This window comes from Penicillium chermesinum (genome assembly GCF_028974085.1).
Source record: "Penicillium chermesinum strain IBT 19713 chromosome Unknown utg000003l:1.0-5111272.0:1.0-5115320.0, whole genome shotgun sequence".
Classification (NCBI taxonomy): domain Eukaryota; kingdom Fungi; phylum Ascomycota; class Eurotiomycetes; order Eurotiales; family Aspergillaceae; genus Penicillium; species Penicillium chermesinum.
This window is the reverse complement of record NW_026695313.1, coordinates 2,484,920-2,506,688: the sequence shown is the minus strand read 5'-3', so window position 1 is coordinate 2,506,688 and position 21,769 is coordinate 2,484,920. Positions and strand designations below refer to the sequence as shown.

Sequence of the window (21,769 nt, the reverse complement as noted above, 5' to 3'; positions counted from 1 at the left end):
TGCTGATTTGCGAAAGAAGATGTTGCAGGTAGCTGCCGACTTGAAATAGATAATTGTGCATATGGGGGTATTATTCCATTGATCTGTGCAATGCAAATAATATTTTATTTACAATCGTGTCTCTCATGGCTAACAAGCCGGATCAACGCCGGAACGTGAGTAAATCTCGGAAGAAACGAGCGTGCAGAGTGCCTAGGAGATCTGCTTAATCTGTAATTTGCCCTGCTCGCACCAACCATTGACAGGCTAGGAGAGAAATGATTAGTAGAGGTCCAAGCAGCGGAAAGCCAAGAGCAAGACTTACAAGACAGCTCAGCCGGTAGCACCATGAGCAGTTCGTAGTGGGGTATTTGTAAAAATCAATGATAAGCAAAATGAAGCCAACGCACACGGCAACAAGCGCACCGGCACGGACTATCCACCAAGCCCACCATAGGGGCTTTCGACCGCGGAAGAAGTCCAAGGGACCCTTTGAGCGGTTGTCGTCAACGGACGAAATGGTGCTAGGCTTCTTGAAAAAGTCTGCAAATGAAGTAGTCTTGCGGTTGTCGACGGTAGGATCACCCGCGCCACCCGACATGGCCACATATGGTTGACGTTCCAGACCGATGCGCTCGCGCAAGGCATTAGGCGATCGCATGATTGTGAGACCGATGGCTAGTCCCATGGCAAAGCCACCCAAGTGGGCGAAGTTGTCTAGACCGGGAGCAGACCAAGAACGAACGAAACGCCCACACCCAGAATCATGATAATCAACTCCACCCACGGGGACGGGCGGTTCTGCCAGTCGTATAGCAAATCAAGCAAGAACAAGGCGAGGATACCGAACAGGGCACCGGAACAGCCATCACTTGGTTGCATCTGCGCTGCGTAATTTCCACCGAGCACGAAGCCAAAGATACCACTTGCGAAGTACGTTAATGTGTACCGCCATATTCCAACCATGCGCTCCATGTCAGCTCCCATGGTCATTTGGACCAATAGGTTGAAGCCGATATGTATGAATCCTGCATGGAGGAAAATAGGGACAATAAAGCGCCACCACTGGTTCGGAGCCGGGTCGTCCAGGGAGCCATTTGCGTGATTGTCTGGGACACCGCCAAATCCACAAACCTCCCTCAACGTACAGTCCTCCGCATTACTGGTTACGTTGGGGCACGGGAAATGAAGTGTCTGAGTGGCGTTCTGTATCCGAGGAATATTTTTCATGCACGGGTCATATCGAGCTCCCAGCAATATTTGGATCGAAGACGAGGGGCCGATCATAGGATTGAAAGATGGCTTTGTTTGGATTGGGGAACCTGTTAATTGACCTGCGGAAAAGAAAAGAGCAAATCGTTAATACGGCCACTCATCTTCCGCGCGATCCTTCCATATCGCCTGTACTCACCAGCTTTCACGAGTTCGACGATGAATACAATCACCTGGACCAGCGTTAGGGTCCACGTTACCCACGCAGGCTTCTTCTTGAAGAACCCCAGCCTCCGTCGCTTCCCGCCACGACCTAGTTCCTCTGCGGGTTCCGAGTACACTGGGTAAGCGGTTGGCTGATGCATGTAGCCAGGGTGGTTGCCGAACTGTGATTTGGTGCTTAAGGGGATGTTGTCTGCGTATTCATCTTCAGCCTGTACACGGCCTGTATTCTGGTAGTTCGCATTCTCCGACATGAACGACTGCGTGCTTTCATGGAAATATTGCGGAGCCGTGGGATCATCATGGTGAGCATAGCTATAAGCAGGAGCGACCGAGGGATCGTGGTTGTAGGGTGATGGAGTGGCTCGATCGTATGCGGGAGGTTGAGGGATGTCAGAGTGGTAGTAGTTGTTGGCCGCCATGGCTGCCCAAGATCTGGTGGGTTGCGGAACCAGATCTGTGTAGGATCAGAGTGAGCGCAGGCGAAAATATCTACTCGAAAACCGGATGGAAGGGTAGACGGTCAAATTGTTGATGATTTTGTAGCAGGCAGGCACGATTTACGGGGGAGAAAGTTATTTTTGGGCCGCGATCAACACAGCCGCGCGGCGAGTGGTAGAATCAATCACAGGCCTTGCCCTGTCTTAGACCCATTTTTTTTTGGCCTTGGTTAAGTGGTTTTCGCCCCTCTAGGGATGTCCATAAGACACACCCAACCTAGGCCCTGAGGGCCTCTTTCGCTGCAATTAAGCGAACTGACTACCGCGACCCTCTCGAGCCTTGTTGCCAAGCAATTCGGCAGTCCGCCGCGGGTCTGATGACGAATGGAGTCAACTAAGCCTCATCTACTGACGAGGGCATGCCTCGGGGATTGTAGGTGAAGTTATATAAGTCAAAATTTAACATTAATGATTATAGTGGGTAGCGATAAGGTCCACGAGCCCTGATCAAACCAAGCTATCATCTCTTATCCCAGGTTGAGCATCGGTTCATGTTGCTCATGTATCGTCGACCGCAATGGCGGTTCGCTTCATTAAGGCCATGGCCAGATAGTATCGCCAGAACGAATGTGGTATGTCCGGTCCCTAAAACGCCGTGTTGTACACAGAGACTGCAAGAGTCCTGCAACAATGAGAACAGATGGAAACATGAAGAAGGAAAAGGGGGGGAGGGGGTGGAGAAAAGAATCAAAACATCAGGACGCAAGGCGCAAGATTGAGAATGCACAACTGAACTGGTTGGTATGTCCAGAAGAAGTGGAAGGGGCCTTCGACCGGAGTTTTCAGGGTCTCTGTCGAACTGCCATCGCTCAGTGCTCATTGCGAACAGTTCGGGATTTTTCCTCCGAGCTGATTTTTCTCTCCGGAAAGAAAAGCCGGCTAAAGTATTCACGGGCCACCCAGAACAGAATCAGGAGTTCATAACATTCTCCGCTATCACAGCTGGAGGAACGGGGTTTCCATACTTGTCTAGAAGACCCAGCTCCTGTCCGCTCTGACCAGTGAGCAGCCACACGAATCTGCTGGCCTTGCTGTACAGGAGGGATGGGAAATATAGAAGCAAAGCCCAGAGAAGCAAACCGAGGAAAACTAGGACGCAGGAGTTCGCGACGCACTTCTCGCTCGGTGTCATAACGTATAGCCCAAACGTGACTTCGTAGCGGTAGTATTCGAGGCGCACGCGGTCAACTACACGCGCTGGAACGGGTTGCGCCGCTGGCGGCGCAAAGTAGGAGGTGCACTTGTGCTCATGGTCGAGGAGCATTTCGAGATCAGCTCATCCATCGCAGGCGACGCATGGGAGATTCGCGTGGAGGTGGAGGGTGTATAGAAGGATTGCATCTCGGTGGCCATGGAGTATATATATATATAGGGATGTGAAGATCTTGGCTAGCTGTCCTTGCAGGTCGAGCGGAAAAGGGGAGGGAATCCCCAATGTTTGTGGTTCGTGATTTGATCCGATTGACGTTGGAGACTTTCGGGAGAGACTGCCGCGCGACGGGTTTTCGAAGTGGAGATGTTGAATCCGAGTCAAAATCTGCCCTGTCACTTTTTTTTATTTTTTATAATTTTTCGGAAAACCGGAAGAGGGCTGAGGATCGGCACGGAGGTAGAAGAAGAGGATTGAGAAGACGTAGGAGGAAGAGAGGAATCTGGGGAAGTCGAGCAGGTAGGCGCAGGTCCCGGAAAGGGGGCTAGAAAGATTAAAAACAGGGAAGTCGGGCTGGGTTCGGAGCTGTCGGCAACGATGCTCAACAGCCCAATTTTGCAGCTCCGAGTTTCCCTGGTTCGAAGCCATTCTCCCGGATTTGTGGAAGCTACTGGAATCAAGGCACACTACGTTCTCTGCTCTGCCCATTTCTTGACTCCCGAGGATCAAGGTTGCACATCCTCATCCACAACTCTGTAAGGCTGCGTGCCACAAGCGGATCTACCTATATGTGGGTCCCGGATTACTCAGTCACCAATTCCACTCCACGGGACCCTAGGCAACTACCATGTCAACCCTACCCGTAAGGCTGTGCCCTGATTTCAATTTCTTTTACGTTAGTTACTCCGTGTATGCCGGAACAAATGCTCCTAGGGCTCTAACCTCGAAGACATGAGAAATTATGTCATCTGCAGATTTTCACCCGTGGACGACCGTGCGAGGGCCCGCCACGGTTCCTGGTCCTGAAAGCTCCGCATCGGGACAAGTCCATCGTGATCAATGACGAGTGGTCGTCATGTAATGCCCATGTACTCTGTAGTGCATGTCGAGCAAATGGTTAGGCTTTTTTTTTTTGTGGAGTGACCATCTGCTTGTCCGTCTTGTTTACCCTTGCTTAGCCCTACACGTACTATGCTCTGTATGTACAGGCTAAAATCCCCAGAAGCGTTTCAGGCCCCGCCACACGCCACAGCGTGGCGTAAAGCATAATGTCATGCCCCCCTCGCGCCAGCCCGACCTACCCCCCTTCAGCTTCCACCACCGTGCTTATCGGAACGGATCGCAAACCTTGTATATAGAACAATATACACAGCATGGAACAGGACGCTGAGAGCTTACTTGTGCAAGCACTGCCGCCCGCGACGGACTACCTCTCCTACCTCACCATTCTAGAGGACCGATTGACCCCAGCGGGCCTGCCATTGCTTCATCGCTTGTTGCAAGATGAGAAGTTGACCACGAATATCGGGTGGGACCTGGTAAAGATACTGGTTCCCATGCTCCCAGCATCCACGGATTGCCTTCAGGATGTTGCGCGCTTGGGAAACCCCCGAGAGGGCATCCTGCGCGTTTCGGAAGCTTTGATGGATCTTCATCCTCAGGAAGACGAAGACGAAGATGAACCCACCGCAAGGTCACTTCCGCAACATGTGATTCAATTCAACTGCCTGGTCTCTATGCTTACCATACTCCACACCCGAATCCAAACCAAGTCGGCCAGTCGCTTCATCGCAACCTCTCTCCAAGCCGTTCTCGAAGCCTACTCATCGATGGTCACCGACGAAACGACCCTTGCCTTTCTCGAGTTCATCCGTGCGGTCTCCCCGAGCAAACGACCTGCCCCGCCACCTCGGACTAGCAGTCAATCCGCTGTCCTCCGTGTCTCCGAGCCCTCAGCCCCAGACCCCGAAGCCGAGGCCACATCCCCATCACCGGACGGAGATGGCGAAACGAAGCTGGTAAATCGGTTTTTGCAATTCGGCCTGATCGAACTTTTGAAAGCCTACTGGCTGGACTTTGCTTCGTTGTTTGACCCGGGCATGGCGTATGCCGTTCGGATGCAGGAGCATTATCTTCCGAACAAAAAAATGCCTGGAAAGTCACTTACAGAAGCATACGCCAATGATGAGAAGTTGATAGAACGCGATTTTATAATGGGCAAGATCAGGGTACGTTTCGACATAGTTGCAAAGCTCGAGCGATCGACTCTTTCATCCCTACTGGAGCATTTGCTCACATTGACCCTTTCTCTATACAGGCCCTTTCACGAGACCTCGGGATCGATAGCAATGAGCTACTTTCTATCGTGCAGAAACCCCCACTTGATCAAGACGCCGAACCATTGGATTTTGAAGATCCACCAAAGTCTGTCGACGCAATTGGCCTCGAGCGTCACGGTGCCCTGCTCTTGCTCGCCACTCGGGTTGCAGGCGAAGTATTGTTCTCATCGGGCCCCGCTGTGCCACAGATAGGCGTCGCAAAGGGGTTGCTGAACATTATAGAAAACTTCCCCGCTTTATTGGTGCCGCTGGAGCCCGGCGAACCAATTGATATTCAAGCCATTCCCATTTATGACTCCTTGTTGGCTCTCGCAGCTCACGAGGTACAGCAGCAATTCGTGCTGCCAACAGATCCGGGCGATTTCAATGACCTATTTATGCGATTGGTAATGATGACCTCTTTCGACAAATGGTCGATTGTTCGTGAGATCCCGGCTGCTATCCTCAATGCTCATCCGTCCGATCACGCGCGCTTCGAGGCTATCAAGGCCCTGTACCTAATGAACAAACGCTACCCGCCGGTCGGAGACATTGGCCTTGGTTTGCTGAAAGAAGAACTGTTGAAGAATGATAAGACCATTTTCCATGACCCTGTACACCTTTGGACACTGTGGAGCTTGTTGGTAGCAGACCATGTCAAATCTGTATCCAGTCACCCCCTGGGTGAACGGATACAGGGTCTCCAGAAAAGTGGCGCTGTTATTGTTTCGGCACTGAACTTGTACTACGTGCTTCTCTCTTCGCCCCTTCGCGAGAAGATCGGAGTTGAGAAGACCTTAAAAAGCTTCCGTGCCGAAGTCCAAGTTCCACTCAAGAAGGCATTGGACGAAGTCCTATCTCAAGAGGCTTCTGCTACTCTTAGAGAAGAGGAACTGTCTGCCTCTAAGGCTGGGGCCGAGCTTATTGTCTCTTCTATCGAAAAGATTGAACAAGCAACGGAAGATATCAAGGATGAACAGTTAAAGGACTGGTCTGGTGAGGAGAAGGAAAAGATGACCGAGATCCACCCCGTCTCGGTCTGGTAAGGCACGGAATAAGTCGGGCAGAGTGAGGCCTGGGTGCTGCTCATTGTTTTATGCACCATACCTCACACGACATTGCCTGGGTTTCACCATTATATGCACATTTTGCCCAAGAATATATATTCAGCGCTAGTTAGAAGACGTTATTATGACATAACACGCAATCCTCGATAATTCTGACATGGCATCAGAGAGAGCTGTATTAGACCATGTACGTGAGCCAAAGCTCTGTATGAGTAGTGCGAGCGCCTGCATCATGTTATGATGCGAAGGCAATAGTTGCTCTGCTCCTTCCTCGTAGATGGCCAGTGGCTCGGATCTCGGGATTACCACATCTGGACTGGTGCCCACTTGCCTTCTGTTCCGCATCATACCAGTCGTGACCAACGATTCAACCCTTTGGCGACTGGCTCGGGACTTCCTGTTCCAAGTAATTGGGGGAGATGTTTCATTGTACCTCTTGCAATAAGTCATATCAGCGCAAGGCCCATCTTCTCCGTCACGAAGTGACTCGTAAGTCTCCCTTGACTCACTCGCATATACGCAACTAAATTGGATCTGTAGATTCCCAACAGCAAGCTTCGGCCTGCCCATTTTGTCAAAAGACATTCCAAAAGCTGTATGGAATCTGCAATTACCTGATGACTATCGGACCTCTCTAATGCCCCCACAGAGAGGTGACGCGGAGGCATATCAAGTCCTGCGCCATAAAGTACGGCCAGCCTCTTCCTCCCGCTGCGAAACCGGGCAGAAAGCGGCAATCGTGCGATCTATGCTTCGCAGCCAAAGCGGCCTGTGACAACAAGACACCGTGTACTCGGTGCAGCTCGCTTGGCCGGGAGTGCACCTTTGCCGCGCAGCCATCGCAGGCTTCATCTGCGCGATCTCGTTTGCCCAAGGTCCCAGCCTCGCTGTCAGTCACGGTGCCCCAAAATGTAGTGAAGAGTGAAAGTCCATTCTTCTTTCTAGGCCATTTTACCAATCCGTCCGTGAAGAAAGATCGACTGGCGATTGGTGAGACTGCGAAGAGCTCTGCTCCACGAAATTTCGAGTCTATTCATTCCCACCTAGAAGAAGCGCTGGTACCGACTGATCCAATGTCAGGGCTCTTGGGAGATGATGGCCCAGATGCTCTTTCATTCCCACTGCTGAATTCTATCGAGGAGTCCTTGTTCTCACAGCTGCCGCCTGAAGAGCTCTTCCCTTCTAAACTATCGAGCCAGCTAACGGAGTTGGTTGCCGAGTTGGTGGAAACGTCTAAGTCCATGGAAATAGGCGATGCCGAGCACCAAAGGCCCCTTGATATCACGGAGCTAACAGCCCTGTTCGGGGTTTCCAATATATCAGCTTTTATTTCGGTGTTCTTCAGGACTCTTCATTGGCATCTGCCTATCGTCCATTTCCCAACTTTCGACCCGGGCAATCTGTCTAACCCACTTCTACTCGCAATATTCTTGTCGGGGGCGACATACGCCGCACCTTTTGACGGGGCCACCCTATCTCCTTGGATATCTGATGTGGCAGAGGAATATGTATTTCGAAAGGTATTGAAACTGTCTGCAGCCACGTCGCCGAAAGAATTAGCGTGCCTTCTGCCGACTGTTCAACTAATCCAAGGTGCCTTGATTATGGAGATGCTCCAATTCAGCCGCGATGACATACAAACCAGGAGGCGAATACGCATCATGCGACACCCATGCTTGGTATCTACCGTCCGATCTTTGGGTTTCTTCCAGGTGAAGCGAAGCTTGGTTTTTGATTCAGTCGACGAACATAGGTGGTTGAGCCTCGTTGCCGAAGAAGTCCGTATTAGGTGTGTATTTGCTTCCTCTTCTAAAGTTTTGAAGCTAATGACAACCAGAATCGCCTCTTGGGTCTTTCTGGCGGATGGGTTCTTGACAGTTTGTTTCAAGAATCATCCTGCATTGTCGATTTTCGAGATGGACTGCCCATTGCCATGGAGTCCTGAGCTATGGGAGGCTGAAGATTTTGCCACTTTCGCAAGCCTCACCTCGGAAGGGTCTATGCGGAGTCTCCAACCTCCTTTGAAAGATGTCGTCTCACAGCTACTGGAGAAGCCTGAGTCAGACCCCCCGATTACATGGAGTTCGTCATTATCTCCAGAAGACCTTTTGATCCTGATTTATGGTATTCCGAAAGTTCCAAACTGCCTCACATATCAGTATTCTAACAGCACTTTCAGCTATTAGCTCTCTCGCTTTTCAAGCGAGAACAGGGTTACTCCACTTCCTTCCATTGACCACCATAAGCCGCGGCGCGAAGAATTGGAAACAAATCTGGGACTCTGTGATCACCTCCATGACCCAGAAGCACTTCTTACATCTGGGATACCCGAAACACGCCGAAGAACTCTGGTGGCTACTTACCGTGACCCTCGAAACTACTAATGGGCCTGGTGCCGATCTTGCCTATCTTGATGGAAACGCGACTGATGAACTAGGGAATCTAAACGAGTTTATCCAATGGTGCTATAAGCAGGCACGCCAAAGAGACGTTAGTTAATCTGATCCTATTACTACTATGTACAACAAGGAATTACAGATACCCCGAGACTTTCAATCAATCTTTTTCGCAGCTTGCTTCGAACTGCCCTCCTTCTGGTCCTTGACGAACTCATCTTCCTCAGGCGTACGGTATGTCCCACCGAGCCGATCCCATATGGTGATGTACTGCCCGTAGTTATAGTTGAAGTAAAGATGGTGCATCGTATGGCAAGCGGCCCCATTAATAATCGCCGAAGTGGACAGATACTCCGCGTCATCTGAAGCAGGTTAGATACGCTTTCTCACACAGAACAGTAGCACCGTTCACGGGTAACTTACGAATCAGGACCGTCCACAGCGTCACAAACATGAACAGCCCCAGATAAGCACACTTCTGCAGCGGGAAGAGCAACGGGAATACATGGTACGGCAGACTTTGTGCGAATCCGTCCAACGGATGGAACGCATAGCTCGCATACGGCGTGGGCACCACCCATTTGTGGTGTGGCTTGTGCAGCCAGCGGTAGACAAGCGGGTGATGCAGCCCTCGGTGGATCCAGTAGATGCAGCTGTCGGTGAAGAGGATGAAGAGGGGGTATTGGAGGAGAGTGTAGCCCCAGAATGGCGACTCGCTGGCGAAGTCGTATAGTTTGGAATACCCTCGGGTCTCGAGGATGAAGAAGGGCGCTGTGAGTACCGATATCACCGGGATGGCGCTCAATCCTTGTTTTATCTCTTGGGAGATTTGGTTGGGGAGGTAGCGCGGGTGTTGGAGCATCCGCTTGTCGAAGATGGTATGGTAGAGGACAAAGCTCCCCACTAGGTACATTAAGACAGCGAATACCCTATCCACGACGAAAAATGCACATCAGCTACTGTGGTTGTATATGATATGAGAGATAGAGAGCACTCACAGGGCAATCAGGAAGAACGAGGTGCCCTGTCTGAGCAGATCGTCTCGTTTCCAGAGGCTGGACTCGGCCCACGGCGAAGGTTCTAAGCTATAGTATATCCCAACATGGCGATTGAGCAGAGGCTTGAAGTCGATATCTGTCGCATTGCGGGAGGTTGTATCCGGCAGGACGGATGCATAGAAGCGGTCCAGCACAAAAGTGTCCAGCACATCCAGAACAACGTCCATGCTTGATTGTTTTTCTTGACTTTTCTGGCCCCTGGGACGAAGATCGAAGACCGATGTGCTTTTTATACAAGCCCCCCGGGGAATCCCTACATGGCTCCCTGTGTGGGCCCACTGCTCGTACGTCGGGAATCACCTACACGGCTTCGCGCCACCCGGTTCTCCACATCGGCCTTTACCTACCGGGTAATACCTACAGGGCGAGTGCGTATTCACAAATCATTCTATAGTATTGAACAGAGATACTACGTGACTATACTGTGCCAGGCCATGGAATTTCTAGATACCGCTATGAATTGTGAATGATATCGTCCGCGATCTTTTCGGCGAGCATATCTGGGAGAGCTTGTTAGCAGAGCGGGAGAAAAAGTAACCAACGAAAAATCCGCTTACAAACTGTTGACTGCGGATGCCCTGGCGGAAGAAAGGGGAACGAACTCGCATCCACCACGCGAAGCTTCTGCACCCCGAAGACCCGGGCGCGCGAGTCAATAACAGCCATGGCATCCTTGGAGGTTCCCATCTTGCAAGTACACGACGCGTGCCAGAGAGTCATCATATTGTTCTTGATCCATTGAAGAATGTCGGTATCGGACTGAACTTGCATGCCGGGAAAGTACTCCTCGCCAATGACGATGGGCTTCATGGCGTCGCTTTGGAAAGCTTCGCGGATCCTTTTGAACATTGAAATGGCTACTTCCTGGTCGGCAGGGTGATCTAGCCAGTTCGGGTTGATGATTGGCAGGTCAGAGGTGTCGGATGATTGAAGGGATACGCTGCCCCGTGATAGTGGTGCAATGAGGACCCCAAGGATGGACGCGTAGTTGTAGCCATCACTTGGTTGGTTTACGAGGAGATTCGAAAAGTCGCCGATATAGCCAGCACCAGAGACATACTGCAGGCAGTTAATGGGAATGATTCGTGTTTGGATGCACCGTGCCCGTTATTCTCACCTCAACTTCTGGCCAATCGCCCGGATACTTAGCCAGAGCTTCTTGGGTCGATTGCGACCAATGCGAGCGGAGACGCTGAGGGATTTTCTCCCATGCTAGATAGTCAGCAATGGGATTGACGAGCATTCCGTTCTTTGCAATCACCCCATCGAGGAGCTGCCCAGCGGCAAACACCAGATTTCTCGCGAACGAGGTGAGGGTCACGACATTGACTCGGTAGGAGAGCGCTAAGAAAGGATGATCTTGCATGTTTTGGCCGACGCCCGGGAGGATAGCAACGGGGTCAATCTGATGCTCATCCAGGATTTCAGAGGGTCCAATGCCAGAGACCATAAGAAGCTGAGGTGACTGGAACGTGCCCGCCGATACGATGACCTCCTTCGAAGCCGAGAGCGTGACAACGTTTCCGAGGGGCCCTTTCACCTGCACACCAGTAGCAGTCTTATCCTTATCGAATAGAATCTTCGTTGCAAGAGTGCTGGTGTAGATAGTGAGTGAAGGCACCGAGACCTTCTTCAAGAACGATGACTCGGAGCTGCTGCGAAATTCGTTCGAAGGGTCGATGGTCGAGGAGCAATATTGCCCTCCCATCAATGTGCCGGAGTTGAAATCTTCCGTCTCACTGATGCCGATCGCTTCCATGCCTATCTTCATCCACGACGAGAAAGGCTGTGCATAAAAAGAGTATGAGACATCCAGCGGTCCTCCATTGCTATCAAAAGCGGCTGCATTATACTCTGCCGTTGCGTTTGGGGCACGCTTGCTCGTATCTGGTGGGCTGAACTTGACGCTCCGCTTGTAATAAGGGAGCGTTTCGTCGAAGGTATAACTTTGGTCATTGACGGCATTTGCCCATTGGTCCATCGACTCTTTGGTGGGACTGAGAAAGATATCATCAGCATACATCTACCTCCATTACAGGTCAATATATGGCCGGGAAAGGAGTTCCCACCGTTGATAGGCCATAAAATTCAGAGCCGACCTAGCTCGAATGTATTAATACCATGCTCATTCTCAATAGTCTAGCCGTACTCACGATCCACCAAGACACTTTCCACGAGCATAGTGGACGTCGCGCCCGTTAGCCCCAGGTTGCTTGTACGCAACAAATCCCCAGTCGACGGCGGATGGCGTAGCAGGATCCGAGCCAACAGGAATCACATCTGCAGCAGGAACCTCCGCTAAGGAATCCAATTCATAGTATGCCCCCGCCTCGACCAAGGCCACTCGGAAAGACCGTTGTGCCAATCTTGTTGCGACGACATTTCCAGCAGTGCCACCTCCCACGACGACATAGTCAAAGCTCTGGTCCACCAGGGGCCCTCCCTTTCGCACCAGGACCCCGGCAGATACCGCACTTATCCACAAGCCCCAAAGAGCCAAAGCATTCCCGTGAAGCATGCCGATCTTTTTTCTCCTGATGGAAACCCGAGGAGAAGCGAGCAGAGATGGGAGAGAAAGGCGCTATAAATCTTCAAATCTAGATCGACGGGCCATGGCCAACATGTGGGCTTTAGTTTTAGGTTCATACATTCCAGGGCATGGGAAGGTTGTGCTACCCTGCCATGCTGTGTTACCCATGCTATGGTGCATGGGCCTCTAATGCAGCCTCAAAAACAGGTCAGCATCGGTGGAGATCATCTGAGACATCTTGTTTGATCTATGAACAGTGTACCTGTTTCATGTTCGCGAGCCATGTGCCTGGCTACCTCGGTCCCTGGGCTGGCGACTTGCAGATCCACCGGAAGGCTTTGGAATTTGGATGTCAGACGGGATGGCTTGGTCGTGGCTGGGCAAGGGGTGAAGAGGCCTCGACCTTGTACTCATCTACGAGCTTTGCTATGCAAACGAAATCTGACAAGGATTTTGAATAGGCTCCACCTTTTCTACATCTCCAGAATATTGATCGAAATTAGGTTCCACATCGGTTTGAACGGGCCGCAATCCTCTGCGGATCATGTTTTAGCCTTGGAGAATCCTCCAAGGCACGGCCAGGATCAGCGGGCTCACGAACGCCTTCAATCTCACCCGCAGGGCGAGGTTTTGAATCCCCAAGTGATCCGTCGGGACAGTGCAAGTCAGATTCAAAATCGCAGCGGCACCTCGTATAAGGCTAAACTCATCAGAATTTTGGGTAGATTCATGAGGCGGCCGGCCGCATCAGGAATTGTGGACTGGCGAAAACTTGAATGCGCATTTCACACGTGATAAAGTGCATTTAGGTGACTCGAATTGCATGTCCCACTCTTCAGAGACTTCCGTAGAACAGGGTCGCTTAATAAAATCATACAACGGCCTGTAAGGCTGTCTCAGGCTACAGACCACCCACAATCCGCGCAACGAGAAGAAAGCACAGCGGGGCCGTTTATACTCCATGCTTCTTGTTAGCATTGAGTTCATGCTTGGAGGACGAAAAGCCCTGCCAATCTGCACGTCGTGAGCTCGAGTGGGACCACCAAATGATAGAAAATCCCTTATCAAACTCGGCGATCGCGTGTCGCGGCGACGTTGACCAATTGATGCTTCTGTTTACCCCGACAAGAAAGGTCCAGATAGGCTTTGGCCTCCAGACACTCCAAGCCATGCGGGGTCTCCAAACGGCAGGCCTGCGCGATAAGAGGCGCCCCTCGTCTATTCTTAACCGTAGGGGACACTCGAATTTACCACCACGCGCAATAGGCAATCCATCGCGTAGTCTTGTATCTTAGCGGAAATCGCGCACCGGAGCGCATTTCTCCACGCCCTGTTTGTACGCTGATTAATGCCTGTCGATGACGCCTTTCTTAAGGCTGCGGGGGTTTGGCCAGGATCGGACTATCGGCCGCAACGAGATATCGAGTCCGATGCGATTTGTCGATGACTTATATCACATCTCATCGCCTCTGGTCTCATAGCTCAGGCTTTCGTTCAATCCAGATCCATTCCTCGCCTCGGTCTACCTCTCTCCTCCATCCCCACCATTACGCCCTCTAATGGCGCTTAACCACCCCTTTGACCCCCTCACTCCGAGGGAGATCACCCAGGTAGGTTCAAGGCGCGATTTGAGCCAGATTTGGGAGATTACTTTAACATGCCGGATAGGCAGCAGATATTGTTCGCAACGCGCTACACGGTCATGCGCTTGACTTCCGCGTCATCACCCTCAAAGAACCACGGAAGCAAGAGATGCTCGCTTTCCTGGAGCGCGAGCGCCATGAGAAGATGCCAGCTCAGCGACCGCCCCGCGAGGCTTGGGTCCAGATCACTGTCAAGGGAGCTTCCGGAACGACTGATTTCTATGAGATGGTCGTGGACCTGGATTCAGCAGCCGTCACGCGTCAAGACCACCTGGTTGGCAAGCATCCTTATATCGACTCCGCGTATATGCAAGCGGTTGAAAAGGCCTGTCGCTCGGATCCACGCATCGAGGCGGAGATACAAAAACTCAAGCTTCCCGCCGGTGCTACCGTGGTCGTTGAGCCGTGGGCCTATGCGACTGACGGCGTCAATGATATGAGCGAACGAACTAGCATGGTACGTTGTCAAGAATACGGCTAGTCGACGGATCTGACCGTTTCTGTAGTGTTGGTTCTACATGCGACTGCTGGATCATCTCGATGCCAACTATTATGCCTATCCTCTGGATCTCTGCGCCGAAGTGTCCGAGAACTTGGAGGTCACGAAGATATACTATCTTCCTTCGGCTGCAAACGACACAGTCTCGGAAAACGCACGGCCGTACGATCACAACAAGGTCCACGCGACTGAGCTGAGCGAATACTATCCCAGTCTGCGGCCACCGCCACGCACGACCACGAAACCGTATCAGGTCATTCAGCCCGAGGGGCCATCGTTTCAGATCGAGGGCAACCTGCTGAGTTGGGAGAAGTGGACCATGCGTGTGGGCTTCAATTACCGCGAGGGATTGACGCTTCACAACATCCGGTACGAGGACCGCAGCCTCTTCTACCGGCTTTCGCTCGCAGAGATGTTCGTTCCGTACGGAGACCCTCGCTCGCCATACCCCCGAAAGGGAGCCTTCGATCTGGGGAACGACGGGGCTGGAATCAACGCCAACAACCTTAGACTAGGCTGTGACTGCCTGGGTTTGATCAAGTATTTCGATGGCTGGCACACGACGAAATCGGGCGAACCACTGAAGCTGCCCAATGCCGTCTGCTGCCACGAGCAGGACGACGGCATTCTCTGGAAGCACACAAACCATCGCACCCAGAACGCCGCTGTCACGAGATCGCGTATCCTAGTCCTTCAGACCATCATCACTGTCAGCAACTACGAGTACATTTTTGCGTTCCACTTCGGACAAGACGCGTCCATTCACTACGAAGTCCGCGCCACGGGGATCCTGTCGACGGCCCCAATCAACGTCGGCGACAAAGTAGACTACGGAACCGTCGTTGCCCCCGGCGTGCTCGCGCCGTACCACCAGCACTTATTCTCCCTGCGCATCGACCCCGCCATCGACGGTCCCGCAAATTCGCTCCAGGTCGAAGAGTCTCACGCGATGCCAATCAATGACCCAACCATCCACAACCCATTCGGCGTGGGCTACCACACTAAATCGGACATTGTGGCCACGGAATCCGGCCTCGATCTCGACTTCACCACCAACCGCACGTTCAAGATTATCAACGAGAACCAGATGAACCCGATCACCGGTACCCCGGTGGGCTTCAAGCTTCTCCCGTGCTATAGCCAGATGCTCCTCGCCCATCCCCAGTCGTACCATGCCAAGCGGTCCGAATTTGGAAGCCACGCTGTCTGGGTTACACGATACAAGGACGATGAGCTCTACCCGGCGGGCAGGCATACCATGCAGTCGCTTGGCGGTGAGGGGATTGCATCTGTCATTCAGCAACGGAAGGCTGCGTCGCAAGGAGATACTAATGTGCGGAATGAGGATATTGTGGTCTGGCATACGTTTGGGTCAACTCACAACCCGCGTATCGAGGACTGGCCTGTGATGCCTTCGGAGAAAATGATTGTCGGGTTGAAGCCTGTCAATTTCTTCTCTGGGAATCCCGGGCTGGACGTGGCGGTGTCTACTCAGGAGAACAACAAGAGTGTCCTGTTTCAGGGGGGGTTCTGCGGCCGGTTCCAAACTTTGAGAGGAGTGGAATCTATAATAGGTGTAGACTAGAGAGGATTGTATGGAGAATGGATCAATGCCTCTGGTAGCTTTGAAATTAATCCCAGGGTTTCGGTTTCAAACTCTTTCCCCCACTCGAGCTTGTCCGTAAGAGCAGTCCTAGCATGCAGGCCACTGGGGCCGGGCAGTGTATATAACACTATTCCACTAAAAATGCAATGCAACCACCACTACGGGTCCCTTCTATCGAGCTCAACTACGAAGATGCACTAGCCGAGCCCTACGCTTGGAACCAATTCTCTCCATAAAATCAATTCTGTCAACTAGCACCACGACCAAAATCTCACCAACTTAAAAAACGAATAGAGAAATCCGAAACCACCAGAAACTAACCAAAAGCAAGAACCAAGCCCACATCAACGAGAAACCTCCATCCCGAATATTTGTACTTTGGAAGACCCCGAATAGTCAACAGAAGCAAGCACCGCATCAATCACCGTCATCGTCCACAAAATAGACTGGACAAACTCAAGCCCAACGATCCTCTAGGTCATGCACAGTGAAGGCAACTGCAGACCGCAGTCGTAGTAGGTCGAAGCCAGTCCCAGCCGGTAAAGAGCGAACTGGACGGACAAGATAGCAAACAGAATCAATGGTCGTGGTCGGAGATCTCTTGAATGGGGATAAGAAGGCTTCAGGAGCTAGATGTGGAAAGGAACTGCGTCTTTTGGCCCAGGCCGTCGAAGAGAGGCAGGCCTGGGATTGGTTGTTCTTGAGGAGACGGGGCGTTCATGTAGAAATTTACATGATAACGCAGCCACCGCCGGGGGAGGCTAGGAGAGTTTGTTAGGACGGAGAGGAAGGTCGGAGCGCGAAGAGGTCCATGGAAGGGGAGGTACTTACCCTTGACAATAGCAGGGTTGCGGATCTGAACGGGAGACATTGCGATGGTGGTTTTGCTTGGAAAGCGTGAAAGTAAGTGTCCTAAGTTGTTTGGAAGTTTGGATACTGAAGCAGTAGTGGAGAGGACACTCTCGCTGGAATTAGCAGGGTATTTATGTATTTCGATGGCCATGATAGCTCATGGAATTGCTCGCTAGAGCGTTCATTCAAGAGGTGCTGGATCCTCGAATCGGCAACAATTGGCGTTGGTGGATCAGAGTGGTGAAGTTGGGGTATATTGTCTTCTATTGTTCCCGTGGGGCGGTGGAGGCGTTTGGCTCTTGTGGCTTAGGGCACGTAGCATTGACTGACCTCGATTCTCCCCAATCGAGGCACGGACTATCGGATCTTCTGGGCCCAGGAACGACTCATTGGCCAGGGGCCCCTGTGTCTGGTGGCGCTTAGTGTATATTGTTCCTGTGGGGCCAATAGACCCGTGGCTGGTCTAGATACCCTATTTCGGCGCTTTTCTTTCACGCGGATGGTGACGGCTGACATCCGCCTGGAAAACGGACAAAGAGAATCAGCGATGAACCAGCAACAAAAGATAGTCTGTATCTACTCCCAAAGGGGAACTAGCGGCAAGAGTGGGGACAATAGGGGATGTATATTGTTCTTGAATCATCATGTTCACTTGACGGTAACTACCTAATCCGTACGTTGGCAATCCAATCTTAGACTATGCGATGAAAAGAATAATTCATTCAAATTCGTTAAAAGGTCAACTTGGGGCCATCTGCACAAGACTGCACGGACGAGTTACCAATCGAGACTACGCCTAAAATCAACCTAGGTATAAATTGGCTCGGTGATCTCGTTCAGAGTCAACCCAGTCTTGGCAATATCCTCCTCGATAAGGAACATCAAAGGCATCTCAACCAAAGTACCCTTGACCTGGCTGAGCAGTTCTTTGACCTGCTTGGCTCCTTCCGGCCCGGGAGCGAAGTCGTCGCGAACGATGTGGCCCCACTGATATCGCGCAGGCCGTCCGAATCCCTGATTGCCCTCGGCCTCCTTATCTGCTCGGTGGAAGTAGTACTCGTAGAATTCTTTGTACGAGTCCCAGCTACGCACGGTGTCATCGGGGACCGCGCGGAAAACCTTACGGAAGACCTCTGTGTTCGTGTGTGCACGAGAGTTCCAAAGGCTCTGGACCGTGTCAGAAAGCGGATCAGCCACAATTCGGCTCTCAGGGGAGTCGAAGTCAAAGCTGTTGGGCACACCAACAGGTTCGAAGTTGGCGTCGGGGCGTTGGTAGTCCTGCGGGGGCAGGAGGCCCAAGTGCTTGCGGAACAGCTGGCGACGAAGAGAGCTGGCGAAGCGGCTAACGGTGAAAGGATTGCCGTTCATGGTAGAATGAACGGGAGTAAAGTCCTCAACGATGAGAGCAATCTCTGAGTCGTGGTCTCCCAACTGGGAACGGTCGTTCAGATTGGCAGATCCAATGAGGGCAATTCGGTCGTCGGCAATCATGACCTAAGCGTTCATTAGTAGGGGCTCCTTTCTTTTCTCTTCTTCTTCTTCTTCTTCTTTTTTTTCTTTTTTTGGCTTTGCGACATGGTGAAATCAGAAAACAAACCTTCGAATGAACATAGAGCTCTTCGCTGACGAACGCATCAATCTCGGCATCAGGATGGCCATCCCACGGAACGTTACGAATATCCTCTCCTCCCAACATGTAGCAAGAGCTGACACTGTCCCAGTGACCGGCGCCAGCAGCCTTGTTAGCTGGATCATGGTGAGCAGCCTGCTGATATTGCTGGAATGGCGCGGTCGTATCGAACGCAGGGCGTTGGGCCGTCGCGGGCTGTCCAACTCCAGCAACATTTTGGTCATACTGCTCAGCAGCAGTGTTGTAGTTGACACCGCCATACTGCTCAGCTGCGGCCATCGTGTTGTTGTTGTGGATACGGTCATAGTTGCGGAGGTTATAGAAGCGAATGTAATCCATGGGGTTGAAGCCCTCCTTCGCGACCAACTCCATAATGCTATTGCCACCGCGGTTGATGGAATTGTACTGGAACTCCATGATTGCACGAGTACCAAGCATCTCATCATCGCGTAGGTCTCCAGCAAAACATGGCACAGAAGGAATGACCACGACAATCTTGTATTTCTGGCCTGCCCGTGCAGCACGTAGGATACGCTCGACGATGGCCGCGCCAATCTTGTTCTTGACAGGGTGCTGGTGATCGCCAGTGGAGGTGATGAAGAACTGGTTCTCGATGTACACGAAGTGCTGACTGTTCTGGATGATAGCAGCATAAGCATCGGCAATTGAATGCTCCAGCGGGCTCCCGTTGCTCCATTTGGCAGCGCTACGGACAACTTGACAGTTCATGTGACCCCAGCCCTGCGAGTTTGGCCGCGCATATGCCGTCAATTTGTCTTGGTATTGGTGGATTTGACCTGCAAGCTGGCCTCGCCAAGAGCTACCCGCCTTGCTTAAGCCTGATGGGATGAATCCTCGTTCACTTTCATACTGCGGCTCCTCGAGCCCGCGGGTGCTAGAATGCTGTGCATCCTGGCCCGGCGGAGGAGGGAAGTAAGGCGCTTGACCCTGAGACTGACCATGAAGTTCATTCAAAGCACCAGGAGCCGGAGGTGGCGGAGGATAATAAGGGGCCTGGTTTTGGGCAGGACTCTGGTGTGCAGGGCTCCCCGCGCCAGGAGCCGGAGCAGGAGGGTAGGAAGCCGGCTGATAGCTTGGCTCATAAGATGAAGGCTTAGTGGACTGGTTCGGTGGAGGTCCTGGAGGAGGGGTGGGAAGGAGTCTCCAGTATAAGTGTAACCCGCCGAGCTTGGAGGAGCCGGAGTATGACTGTCGTAGCTTGGAGGAGCAGCAGAATCATGTTTCTGGTTATACGAAGACTGATAAGAGCTATCAGGCTGCCATGATGGAGCTGCGTTCTGCTGCGGCTGGCTGGGGCTTGGAGTTTGCCCCGGAGCCGGCGGGTAGGTCGAGCTTCCAGTTCCAGTGCCTTGGGAGGCCAGCAGGTAAGACGGAACTGTAGATGGTTGCTGCTGAGGAGCGGGAGTAGAAGTGTGGCTAGGTGCTTGCCACGACGGCGGCTGCTGCTGAGTTGTGTTTGGAGTGTGGCTCGGTGCCTGCCACGAGGGCTGGTTCGGCTGACTTGGAGGCTGCTGTGGGTGCGGGCTGGTCTGACCAGAGGGGTAAGGACCGGCGTGCTGTTGACCTCCAAGCTGACCACTGGAAGATGTTGGTCGCCCCGTAGAGCGCGAGTTTTGCGTATCTTGGCTGATTACGAGTACGGTACTTGGCGTCATAGATAAAGTTCCAGCGCTCGACGAAATGGCGTCGGAGATCCTCGACAACTGGGCCATGGAGGCTAACAGAGAGATCAGACCATCCCATGCGTGAAGAGACCTTGCGGTCCAGCTTGTTGTTTTCCCAGTGAGAGACATCGTGGAAGTCAAGCACGCGAGAGTTGTTATAGTCTTGTCCGGGGAAAACTGTCTCCGTCAGGTCGGAGGGATGAACATCGGCAATAGCATGCTGGTTTGTGTCCCAGCGACCAAAGCATAGATCGAGTCCACCCATGAATGCAATTTGGCCATCTATTATGCAGAGCTTCTCGTGATGAGCCCAGTAAAGAATGGCATCGTCATGCGTGCCGTAGAGCCCCTTCAAGGTGTCCTTGGGCATCTTTGTCAAGCTCGCGGAGTCAAGGGTCAGGTGCTCGAGAGTGCTAGTAATGTCGGCTGTGATATCCCCCGGGTTTGGCAGATGATCAGGGTGGCGGAAGACAGCGATGTTGGGGTGCAAGTTTTCCAACGCATGTTTCGTGTGCGAGGAAGACAAGGTCAACGCCTGAGTAACTTCCTTGTAGACAATGATGTTGATCCGCACACCACGCTGGGCTGCAGCCTGCAGCATTCGATCCAGGCGAAACTGCTCATTCTTGGCCGGTGGTCGTCGCAGATACAGCTCAGGTGATAGCCACCCTGCACGCAGATAATATTAGCATTCGAGCGACGACATAGCAGAGAGCTCGATAGGAACTTACAATCCAAAATCCAAATGGACTCGCGAGCGTTCTCAAGGGCGCGAGAAACAGCCCAGAAGTAGCTGCAGCCGTCCACGTACCACTTCACGTCGTTATGCTCCCGCGGTGGCGCAAAGCTGCCGAACCGCGTATTGGGTTTGTGTGGGCCATACTCCGCATAGGCCTGTGGATCGATTGTGGTACCGATCTTGGTAGCAAACTCAGAGCCAAATTCGGCGACAGTTCCCTGGATCTTGTTCAGGAACCCGGCAAGTTTGTCTTCTTTGGGGGGCTTCCCTTGCTGGTACTGTGGATTTTGCTGGTATTGCGATTGTTGATACTGCAGCTGCTGATACTGCGGGTCGGGTGTCTGGCTGCTGTATCCGTATGGGCTGCTCTGGGGTGGGCGTTGAGAAGGGTCCTTGAATGGACTTAGTTAAGCTTGCGAGCGAGAAGTTTGCTAAAATTGATGAGCTTACTCCTTGGTAGCCTCCCGGCTGGCCCGGCTGCGAGGAGCTCTGGTGGGCCTTGTATGTATCCTTCAACTTCTTGAAGGTATCGCTCAATCCTCTGGAAGTGTCGCCAGAACCGCGACTGGAATCATAGTATTGGCCATAGGCCAGGTCATCATTCTGGTTCGACATTATGAGTGCTATGAAAAGAAACGAGAAAGAGAAAATGGTAGCCTGAGAGAGGGGCCAGGCTGTTTTAG

At 52.2% G+C, this 21,769-nt stretch overlaps 9 protein-coding genes across 9 annotated transcripts; 3 read left to right on the top strand and 6 right to left on the bottom strand.

Annotated features, from left to right (window-relative positions):
• Nucleotides 1–192: 192 nt before the first annotated feature.
• Nucleotides 193–1,835, bottom strand: N7468_003879 (rhomboid family membrane protein; the record flags this gene model as incomplete). The annotated part of the gene is given in 4 exon segments (XM_058473176.1): nt 193–246; nt 305–696; nt 714–1,313; nt 1,391–1,835. The coding sequence occupies 4 exon segments, from the start codon at nt 1,833–1,835 to the stop codon at nt 193–195; spliced, it is 1,491 nt and encodes a 496-aa protein (XP_058332179.1).
• Nucleotides 1,836–2,823: 988 nt separating this feature from the next.
• On the bottom strand, nt 2,824–3,177 carry N7468_003878 (serine palmitoyltransferase small subunit family protein; the record flags this gene model as incomplete). Its single annotated transcript, XM_058473175.1, has 1 exon — nt 2,824–3,177. The coding sequence occupies one exon, from the start codon at nt 3,175–3,177 to the stop codon at nt 2,824–2,826; it is 354 nt and encodes a 117-aa protein (XP_058332178.1).
• Nucleotides 3,178–4,436: 1,259 nt separating this feature from the next.
• N7468_003877 (uncharacterized protein) lies at nt 4,437–6,427 on the top strand (the record flags this gene model as incomplete). The annotated part of the gene is made up of 2 exons (XM_058473174.1): nt 4,437–5,291; nt 5,381–6,427. The coding sequence occupies 2 exons, from the start codon at nt 4,437–4,439 to the stop codon at nt 6,425–6,427; spliced, it is 1,902 nt and encodes a 633-aa protein (XP_058332177.1).
• A 298-nt stretch (nt 6,428–6,725) lies between these two features.
• Nucleotides 6,726–8,634, top strand: N7468_003876 (Zn(II)2Cys6 transcription factor; the record flags this gene model as incomplete). The annotated part of the gene is made up of 2 exons (XM_058473173.1): nt 6,726–6,854; nt 7,138–8,634. 2 exons carry the CDS (start codon nt 6,726–6,728, stop codon nt 8,632–8,634), a joined length of 1,626 nt encoding a protein of 541 aa, XP_058332176.1.
• A 366-nt stretch (nt 8,635–9,000) lies between these two features.
• N7468_003875 (sterol desaturase family protein) lies at nt 9,001–10,069 on the bottom strand (the record flags this gene model as incomplete). The annotated part of the gene is made up of 3 exons (XM_058473172.1): nt 9,001–9,206; nt 9,268–9,773; nt 9,843–10,069. 3 exons carry the CDS (start codon nt 10,067–10,069, stop codon nt 9,001–9,003), a joined length of 939 nt encoding a protein of 312 aa, XP_058332175.1.
• Nucleotides 10,070–10,355: 286 nt separating this feature from the next.
• On the bottom strand, nt 10,356–12,420 carry N7468_003874 (GMC family oxidoreductase; the record flags this gene model as incomplete). The annotated part of the gene is made up of 4 exons (XM_058473171.1): nt 10,356–10,402; nt 10,460–10,961; nt 11,020–11,899; nt 12,056–12,420. 4 exons carry the CDS (start codon nt 12,418–12,420, stop codon nt 10,356–10,358), a joined length of 1,794 nt encoding a protein of 597 aa, XP_058332174.1.
• A 1,571-nt stretch (nt 12,421–13,991) lies between these two features.
• N7468_003873 (amine oxidase) lies at nt 13,992–16,159 on the top strand (the record flags this gene model as incomplete). Its single annotated transcript, XM_058473170.1, has 3 exons — nt 13,992–14,042; nt 14,101–14,532; nt 14,582–16,159. 3 exons carry the CDS (start codon nt 13,992–13,994, stop codon nt 16,157–16,159), a joined length of 2,061 nt encoding a protein of 686 aa, XP_058332173.1.
• Nucleotides 16,160–16,802: 643 nt separating this feature from the next.
• N7468_003872 (uncharacterized protein) lies at nt 16,803–17,183 on the bottom strand (the record flags this gene model as incomplete). Its single annotated transcript, XM_058473169.1, has 1 exon — nt 16,803–17,183. One exon carries the CDS (start codon nt 17,181–17,183, stop codon nt 16,803–16,805), a length of 381 nt encoding a protein of 126 aa, XP_058332172.1.
• Nucleotides 17,184–17,839: 656 nt separating this feature from the next.
• pld2 (putative phospholipase D (PLD)) lies at nt 17,840–21,701 on the bottom strand (the record flags this gene model as incomplete). Its single annotated transcript, XM_058473168.1, has 6 exons — nt 17,840–18,526; nt 18,630–19,801; nt 19,873–20,207; nt 20,260–21,016; nt 21,079–21,478; nt 21,537–21,701. 6 exons carry the CDS (start codon nt 21,699–21,701, stop codon nt 17,840–17,842), a joined length of 3,516 nt encoding a protein of 1,171 aa, XP_058332171.1.
• Between the last annotated feature and the right edge of the window lie 68 nt (nt 21,702–21,769).